A 10103-nucleotide genomic window follows, 5' to 3' on the forward strand; every position below is an offset into this window, starting at 1 on the left:
TTGTAGTTTGCTCAGGTATTCATCCAGGCAGATAATTGATTAAGTAAGCTACATACTTACTCAATTGGGAGCTCCAGATGAGCAATGTTCAGGCAGAAATTGTGTCCTGGAAAGAATTCCCAAAATACTGCATTTGTATCTTGGTGAACAAGGTGCATTCTGAACCCAGACCTTTTTGCTCAACATAGGTGAATGCAGAATTTTGTGAATTTCCTCTCCTCCTAGTCTGCTGTTTTTATCAGTAACTATCTAATATACAAAACAGCTACAGTAAACTGTAGACTTAAACTTAAAGAATTGGAAGAACAGGTAAGTGGCAGTGTTAAGAGCGAGAAAATGTGTTCACTTTCTCTTTCAAGCAGCCATAAGTTGCCCCAGTATCAAGTGAATTAATTAGTTTGTTAGGATATCCATTTGTGTGATACACAGCAAAGAGAGTTTACATGTTGTATGCAAAAACTCTAGTGTTAAAACACAGGGTATTGTATGTATTTGGTATCAGTATTCACGCAGGCCCTATCTGGCTGAATAAGCTCTTTGTTGCTGGCTGTTTGCATAATGAATTATAATGGAGAGCAGAAGTGTGAATTAAATGATGAATGCCTATATTGCCAAAAACAAGTCACAGTACCAATGCATGCTGTATTATAAGTGTAAAATATATAGTGTTTTGCAGTATTTGTGTAACTGCCATATTGTGACTAAAGATAAGAGGTTTAGGAAGCTATTGAGTTCAGACAGCATGAAAGGTTGCAGCCCTGAATGTGGCAATTTCCTGCTGTTTCCAAAGTGTCATAGCTATAGCATGTGAACAGGCCTCATGAAATAGAGCCTACTTGATTTCTTTGTTCAGGGCTTACCTCTGCACATCATAGTCTACATTTTCCACAAGTTGCTCCAATTGTTTTTAATTCTGTGGTTCCACCTAAAAATTGAAAATCAGTTAAATAGTCTTCAGAGATTAAGGAGTTGATAGCATGAATCAGGTGACATGGCCACTGCATTTTTTTCTGCTATCTCATCAGAGTTCAGAAAAGATTAAATAACATTACCTAGTTTAATATAAAAAGAAGGCTGAAACACCTGGCTCCTGTTAATAAACTAAGGTGAAGCTTTTGCATGTGTACATCTGTTTGCACTTGGGTTTTGGTTCTGTAGCATCAGAGGAGCAGGCCCTAAAATGCCTAGCAGAATTATACCAATATTGAGGGAAAAGATTGTACAGCTATTCTTCATCCCTTAATTGCCAGTATAGTTTTCAAGTAGAAGCAGGGCAGAGAAGCCACATAAACTGAAGTGACCAGAGGGTATATTCATCCCATGCAATAAGTCTAAGACAAGGATCTTTTTTTTTTTTTTAGGAATCTTTTTAGGAACTTTTTTAGCTTTTTGCTTCCTCTAGAAAATAAAATTAAAATTCTGCAGTCTGGGTTAATTTGTTTTCCCTCTTCAGGCACTCCAAGTATCATCTCCTCACCTTATGCAGGGGCAGCTGGTTTTGCTCCTGCCATTGGCTTTCCCCAAGCTGCAGGTGAGTCTTTCTTAGTATATTAAAGATCTGATTTTTTGCTTTTAATACTTCGTCTAGGTTGTCAAATGTTTATACATGTCTTAGAACCAAAAGCTGACAAATGTGCTAGCAGCTTTTTAATGGTGGGCTTCACATTTTATTATTATATTTAACAGCACATCGATGAAGCACTAAAAACAAAGCTTTTAATACTGCTTGACTATTTTTTTGTTCTGGGTTTTTTGAATTCCAGTTAGAAAATTAAGGACATTTTGTTATTAGACTGTCATTGGGCAGGGAAACATAAGAGCGTTGTTTTATCTGTATTTAATTACTAGCAGGAAGCATGAGAACCAAAGCCTTGAGCAATATGGTGTTTTGAAGGAATCCTTCCTCCATAAAACATGGAGAGGAGTTTAAGAGATTGGCATGAGAGTTTGATTTGATTTGATTTGATTTGATTTGCTGTTTCAAAATGGACTGGAGACATCTGTGATATTTAATCCAGTGAGGAGAAATACATTGCAGTGCATTTCCAGATTATATTTAGTTTTTAAAATAAGAGTTACCTTTGCTTCTACTGAAATCCTTTTTGGAACTCTTGGCTTTTCCAGGTTTATCAGTCCCGGCTGTTCCTAGCGCACTTGGTCCTCTTGCAATTTCCACCTCTGCAATGACTGGGCGGATGGCTCTCCCTGGAGTTACAGGATTGCCTGGAAATTCTGTCTTACTTGTTAGCAATCTCAATCCTGATGTAAGGCTAACATGTGGCGCACATGTCGCAACTCCAACATAGCTTTTGTTTTAATAGTTTTTATTCTTTTGGAAAAGAAAAGAAGTCATAATCCCACAAAAGCATGTACATCTTACACTGTAAACAAGAAACTCCTACGTATATGTTAATGTGATAGTCATGCCCTTAGTTAACATCTGTCAGTGCACCTGAAAACAGGGAAAAGGGGTAATCAAACATACAAATATATGCAGTCCAAATATTAAGTAATCCTCCCAGTAGGACTCCTAGTAAAATGTTTGCTCAAATAAAGAAAGAGGGGTATGCTCTTCAGACCATTGGGTAATTCACTGAGCCTAAGTGTCATTCCCACCTTGTAGTATTAGATTTTTTTTTTGTGACTGTAAAAGCATGCAGTGATATTTTCCAATGTTTTCCTATTAGTTTCTGAATACTGGTAGAAGAATGTAAGCATCCACAAAGACCATTGAGTATTTCAGAACAAAATCAATATGTTAAGTAACTTCTTTTCAAAAGAGAATGTTATAGCACACAACCTCATTGTTAGGAACCAGTGTTGCATTTTGAGCACCACATTTCTGCTACTAACTGAACCTGCCAATTTCTTCCTAAAAAGATACATACCTAACTGATAGACGTGCAGTGGTATTTTTAAGTTACTTATAAATCTGTAGAAATATAACATATAGCCAGAATGGTCTTTACTACATATGTGTACCAGACGTTCCAGTTCCTTATTCCATGCCTCAAGCTCTTGAGTATCTAATATAGTGATGATAGGTTATATAAAAAGAGTATGTTGAACTTTTGCTCAGATCCACTTTAAGTTAGACTCCAAGTGTGAGGCATGGTCCGTGGAGATACTAAGGGAGTGTACTTACCTAGTTATCTGGGAACAGTTTGATTCTCTTGGACCTGAGGAAGTGGACAGGATCCTCTGGACAGTAAATGCCACCACTTGTCATATAGACCCATGTCTCTCCTGGCTGGTGAAAGCAGCTCAGGAGGTGACATGTGGTTGGGTCCAGGTGATGATTAATACATCCTTGATGGAGGGGGTGTTCCCAGCTGCCTTTAAGGAGGCGCTGGTGCACTCCCTCCTCAAGAAACCATTGCTGGAACCTACTGTACTAGACAATTTTTGTCCAGTCTCCCACCTCCTTTTTTTGGGGAAAGTGGTGGCATTGCAGCTCCAGAGGATTCTGGATGAAACAGATTATCTAGACCCCTTTCAGTCAGTTTTCAGGCCTGGATATGGGACAGAAACGGCATTGGTCACACTTATGGATGATCTCTGGTGAGAGCGGGATGGTGGCATCCTTGCTCTTCTTGACCTCTCAGTGACTTTTGATACCATCAACCATGGTATCCTTTTGGGGCGGCTCGGAGCTGGGGGTGGGTGGCGTGGTTTTGTGCTGGTTCACCTCCTTCCTCCAGGGCTGGTCCCAATAGGTGGTGATAGGGAGTGAGAGATCTAACCCTCGACCCCTCCTTTGTGGGGTGCTGCAGGGTCCAGTTCTCACACCACTCCTATTCAACATCTACATGAAACCGCTTGGTGAGATCATCTGTCACCATGGGATGAGGTATCATCAATATGCTGATGATACTCAATTGTACATCTCCATCCCAGGTGAGGTAGGTGATGCTGTGACCTCCCTCTCTCGGTGCCTGGGGGCTGTAGGGGTCTGGATGGGGACAACAGGCTTCAGCTGAACCCTGGTAAGACGGAATGGCTGTGGGTTAATGGCTCTTCCATATCCAGGACTTTGTCATCTTTGGTTCTGGATGGGGTTCCTGTCATGAGTACTGATGGCGAGCTGGAAGGGGCCTCTATCCAGGGGAGAAAACACATGCGTAGTACTGAGGAATTAAGCAGCCATTCAAAGAGACACAGATCAGACCCGCCTTAACTTTTGGGGTTTATCTGTCTGGGTTTTTCCCATGCTTCTTCAGTTTGTTAGGATTCTGTTTTATGTAGCAGTAATAAACACTGGAGACCTACTCCTCGTCTCAGCGTGATTTCTGACTGTTAGGACAGTTCCACTGCCCCAGACACAGCCGGTGTGTAACTTGGGCGACCTCTTGGACTCACGACTTCTGCTCAAAGAGCAGGTGGCAGCCATAGCCAGAAGGGCCTTTGCGCAGCTTCATGTTGTGCACCAGTTACGCCCTTTCCTGGATCGGGAGGCCCTTCGGACAGTCACTCATGCCCTTGTTATCTCCCATATTGACTATTGCAATGTGCTCTACATGGGGCTACCCTTGAAGAGTATCCAGAAGCTCCAGCTGTTCCAGAATGCAGCTGCGCAGGCTATCCTTGGTGCCCCTAGAAGGGCACATATAACACCTTTACTGCGTGAGCTGCATTGGGTACCAGTTTGCTTCCAGGTCCAATTCAAGGTGTTGGTTATCACCTTTAAAGCCCTACATGGCATGGGGCCAGGCTACCTGAGGGAGCGCCTCTTCCCCACTACATCAACTCATCCCACCCGGTCATGCAGAGAGGGCATGCTGCCGACTCTGTCGGTAAGAGAATTCCATCTGGCGGGGTCCAGGAGGCGGGCCTTCTCTGCAGTAGCTCCTGCTCTCTGGAACATCCTGCCCACAGAGGTGAGGTTAGCCCCATTGCTCCTGGCCTTCTGGAGGAATTTGAAGACCTGGCTCTGCCACCTGGCTTGGGGCAGGGAGGGGAATAGTCATGCCTGGGGTTGGCTAGTGCCCTAAAGTGCCCCTCCCAACCGACTGAATTAGGTCATAGCCATCTGGACTTTATTTTTATTTATATTTATTAGCTAGTTGTAATTGTTTTTATATAGTGCACTTTTATTACATATTTATTTCATTATTTCATTGTAAACCGCCTAGAGAGTCTCTGGTGGGAGGAGATGGGAGGTGACAAATTTGATAGATTAATAAATAAATTCTCTTACTTTTTCCAATAACAATGCATTTAAATTCAGCCATAGATATATAACAGAGCTGATTTTAACAACAATGCACCCCCCAACATCTCAGTTCAGACTTAGTTCAAATTAAAATAGTTGGCAGTTCAGTCTATGTTGCTTGTTAAGATCTAAAAAACCATTTGGCCTGTGACCAATATTATCAATGAAAAATGTGGCTAAAATGATGTGAATTATATACAGTACTATGGTATAGAATATATTAAAGCAAACATACACAGCCCAATAGTACTCCAATATAGTTACTAATGTACTAAATTCCTATCATAGTTCCTTGATACTATATGATAATTCAGGATTTTTCAAATTATACCTTGCAAAATTGTTGTCTTGTTATTCTGTGCAGGCAATCACACCAGATGGGCTTTTTATCTTGTTTGGTAAGTTAGTTTCTGTATACATACATAAATTAACATTGTTGAGAAGCTAATGCTTCATGATGGAATACAAATTGTATTAGTTTGTGTTCATAAAAATACTGGGTGATGTCTGTATATTTTTTAGTTTATGCATAGGAACTTGATTCTCTTGTAAATAATAAGAGTATATCTGACTTGTAGCTTTTCATATCTGTTTTGTGATGAAGTCCTGCTGGTACTTGCACAATTCTTAGATATGTTCTTTTTGAAGCTATTCTTAGCATAACACAGGCACTATATTCTATATACATTATAACAACTAGAATGATTTTGGTGGACAAAGTGAATTCAAAATGTGTTTTACTTTTGCAGGTGTTTATGGTGATGTCCACCGTGTAAAAATCATGTTTAATAAGAAGGAAAATGCCTTAGTTCAGATGGCAGATGCAACTCAAGCCCAACTAGGTATTAACCATGCTAATAAAACATAGTGTGATTGCATTGTATAAACTGCTCATTCCTTGTACTTTATAGTAGGCATCTATGAAAATTTTCTTTTTAAAAATTCAGCAAAACTTTAAGAATTAAAACTTAACATTACTGCTGCTTTTACCTTTGCAACAGGATATTGATTTCCATTTGATTAAAAATGGAACTTTATTTTTTCAACTGAAGTTTCTTAATGTGAAGTTAATATGTGCTTCATTTTCTACATTTTGTTAATTATGTATAGGGATCTGATTCTCTAATAAACAATAATTAGAGCATACCCAATCTTAATTCAGAAAAATTATAAAATGAAGCATTTTTGCTGTAAATAGCATATTGGAAAGCAGCATAAAAAATCAGTTGAGAATTAGCAGAAGGTGAATCTAATTTACTGACTGATTATTGGAATAGGTCTTTTAGAAGTTCCCCTTGATACAGTATCTTTTTATCTAATTTCCCCTAAACTTAACTTCATTGTCTTAAATACTTTAGCCATGAATCATTTAAATGGACAAAAACTGTATGGAAAAGTGCTCCGTGTTACACTCTCAAAGCATCAGACAGTACAGCTCCCTCGTGAGGGTCAAGAGGACCAGGGTCTAACCAAGGACTATAGCAGTAGCCCTTTGCATCGCTTTAAGAAACCTGGCTCCAAGAACTTCCAAAATATCTTCCCTCCATCTGCCACTCTTCACCTCTCCAACATTCCGTAAGTCTAAGTCTCGCTTAAGATCGCTACCTGTCTCTGTCCTGTCTCCCTCCTTTGCATTCAGCCTAACAAAGTTAATTATTTGTTGCCCTCTTCATCAGCTGCTTGAGGGAATCTGCCGTATCATAGGGCCAGTTCTGGATATGAGTAGCTGATCTGAGAGGTTGGTAATGGCACAGCACTTACGATTTTTAAGAGAGCATTTCAAGAAGGATGTTTCTTATTTTATATGGAGCATCCAGAGACCATTGTACTATTCTCCTGCCAATTTTTATTACCAGAATATGAAACCGATTGATAGAACGTGATAATAATGTAAAAAACTGAATTTATGAATTTGCATATAGGGTAGAAATGAAGTTTCTTTTTGCCAGCAGCAGTTTGCATTATACGATGTGTAAGCTGTTTTCAGAAGTTACAGGTATCTGAATCTCAAAATTGTTGTGCCTGTTCATAAGCTGTTGAGTTTCATGTGCATAAATTAAATACGAAGGGTAGATTATAGTTGTCAAAAATATCAGAGCGGTAAAATCATCAATCCCGAGAACACTCTTTTATTTTTGCCCTAAATATGAACTCCGCTGTCTCATTGCAGTTTTGTATTATGAAATGTATTTATGCCAGTAGACTATAAAAAGCCTTAATTATCTGTGGGACAATAAATAAAACTTCAAAGGAGTGTATTTGTTTGTTTAATTTATAGTCAAAGACCAAAAGGAAAGCAATAAAACAATATTAGCTAATAAAACAAGATGAGAAATTAACATATTAGAGAGGGCAGAAGTTAGTGACAAACATAAATGCTGACAATCTTCTGTGCAAGACATATTTAGCCAGAACATCCAAGCTTGAGCATAATTCAAATCCAGCATCCTCTAACAGCAATTGCATTTGAATAAAATTTGGCAAATTTCATAGAAATCTCAATAGATGAGAAAGAAAATGTGCAACTTCAATATCAGGCTAACCTGTAGGGGTTAAGTAGGGGAATATTAACTTGGAGCATCAACAATGGTATAAGGGGCAGCACAATGAGATATTTAGGATTGTCTAAATAACCTCATTCCAACATGGACAGATGCACTCTCAGTGTGTGATGTTTTCCACTCTCTTCCCTGATACATGCAAGGGCAAAAGATTAATCCTTGGTAATGGAAATATTAAATGGAGAGACTGGTGGAGAAAAAGTTAGGTATAGCAAAAAGTCTACTATAGAGACCCCATTTGCAATGGGCTGAGACTTTATTATTCTGCAGATCCAAATCAGGGACTCTGTTTGACTTATGTGTTTCTCTGGCCCAAATGTTAGCAGAGATTGAGCTGAAAGGCCACAGTGAGGCAAGCCTGAGGCTATACTTTTTTCCAGAAGGAGGTAAACTTACCTGCAAGGATTAATTGAGTCAAGGGCCTATAGCAGACAATTAATTTTAGCCAATAGTTCATTTTCATGCAGTTCTACAGAGAGACACTGCCCAGTTCCAGCCAAGGAAGTGCATTTGACATGGATTAGGAAACGTTAAGCATAGTTCTAATACATTTTAATTGAGTTGTTTCTAAGCATTATATCTTTGTAAGTGTAAGGTTGTTCCCGTTTGGTGGAAGGCTCAGTGCCTTAGCTCAAGATAATTTGACTAATGCAGGAATAATGTTGTTTCCATTCTTGGCCTTCATAAACTAAAGACTATTGTTTTATTTTCAGGGGGAAAGCTGTATTCATTTGATGCAGCAACAAACAACTTCTTGGCAACTTTAATGCTAATCCTTCATTATGTCATAAACAGTCATGAATTAGCATTGCTTGGTGCATCTGATACTGTAGACTGTGGATCTCTGAATTAACGTGCTATCTGCTCATCCTTGAGTTGGCACAAAACAATGCTGACATAACATTTGCTGTCCCCCTAGACCAGCATTTCCCAACCGTGGCAATTTCCAAGTGTGTGGATTTCAACTCCCAGAATTCCATAGTCAGCTTGGCCATTGATGAGAATTCTGGGCGTTGAAGTCTATACATCTGGAAGTTGCCAAAGTTAGCAAACATTGCCCTAGACAGTCCCTATCATTCTAGTGAACTTTTCTGAGTTACTGCTGGATGGGTCTTGAACTACGAGTGGGCCACTTGTTACAGGCAAGGTGATTCTCCTTTCAGTACCTCACAAGCCAGTAGAGAAAATATCCACTAATCTGCAGCAAGATGTGCTGGGGTCTTCCTGGGTTTCACTGGATTCTTTTCTCTGCCCTTCAAGGTAGCCTCAGGGAGGAAAGAGTCAGATTCTGCCTTGGTTGTGCGACTAGTTAAGTTCTGTGAAATCAGAAAACTGAAACTAGCTGTGCAAAGATGTCTCTGACTGTGCAAGTGAGTGAGTGGGTGGGTGGGTGAGACTGACAAATAGAGGGAACAGCAAAATAAGCAACAAAAGCCCAGTTCAACATTCTTATTTATGTTCTCAATAGTGCAGTGAGAAAAAGTGGAGCTGCTGCATCTAAAAGTAAAAATGCTAAAGTGAAATAGTGAAAAAATCCCCTCTTCTTCCCCAAATCAAATAGCAGAGTTCTCCATGTCTTTTACTTATTAAAAGCCTGGAGGAGAGTTTTCAAAAATGGAGAGGAGGAGGGGATTGAAAGATATGAAAAGCACTCTGGAAACAAAAGCGCCCTGGCAAGGGCAAGAGCTGAGAGAGAAATCGCTGCAGCGCAGGCTGCTTAGTGACCGGAGCAGATGGGCCATGCCAGCGCCTCCCAGCGCTCCCCTGTATCAGTTAGAGGACGTTGGCTCCATTATAGTTGGTAGTGAAGCTTCGCAGATTCTGTGTACCTTGAGTCTGTATTTAGGTAATGCCAAAGGAGAGTGAAAATAAGACTTTTATACTAGTTCTCACACCTGTCTTAACCTATGGGCTGGGAATGAGATAAGAACACCATGAGGAAAAGGGGGGAAATGGGTGTCATCAGCACATGATTATGCTGTAGTAAAGTGCAAATGGGAACAGGACCAAAGGGGATGTGTCAAGAATTTTTTAAGAATCCATGAATATTTGCTAATATTGGGTATTTAATTACATGTTACAGGCCTTCTATCACAGTTGATGACCTGAAGAATCTTTTTGCTAGTACTGGATGTACTGTGAAAGCCTTCAAATTCTTTCCGTAAGTTTCCGCACTTTGTATAAAGAATGCATCAGTTTCATTCATAGGGATAGAAGAAGATAATATGATACTGAATTAATATTGATTGAACTCATTTGGGAGGAAAAAACATAGTTACATAAACCTGAACAGCTTGGCTGTGTCTTTGTATCTCCTTTTCTGAAATTAA

At 39.7% G+C, this 10103-nt stretch overlaps 1 protein-coding gene across 2 annotated transcripts in view; it reads left to right on the forward strand.

Annotated features, from left to right (window-relative positions):
- Window positions 1–10103, forward strand: part of PTBP3 (polypyrimidine tract binding protein 3) — a 57157-nt gene that overhangs the window by 41006 nt on the left and 6048 nt on the right. For both annotated transcript variants that reach the window (XM_063294965.1, XM_063294964.1), the window contains 6 exons: window positions 1454–1531; window positions 2125–2264; window positions 5577–5610; window positions 5962–6054; window positions 6571–6787; window positions 9857–9934. In XM_063294965.1, the coding sequence (XP_063151035.1) occupies window positions 1454–1531; window positions 2125–2264; window positions 5577–5610; window positions 5962–6054; window positions 6571–6787; window positions 9857–9934 (640 nt within the window). The remainder of the gene's footprint in view (window positions 1–1453; window positions 1532–2124; window positions 2265–5576; window positions 5611–5961; window positions 6055–6570; window positions 6788–9856; window positions 9935–10103) is intronic.

Source organism: Candoia aspera, chromosome 2 (assembly GCF_035149785.1).
Source record: "Candoia aspera isolate rCanAsp1 chromosome 2, rCanAsp1.hap2, whole genome shotgun sequence".
Lineage (NCBI taxonomy): Eukaryota > Metazoa > Chordata > Lepidosauria > Squamata > Boidae > Candoia > Candoia aspera.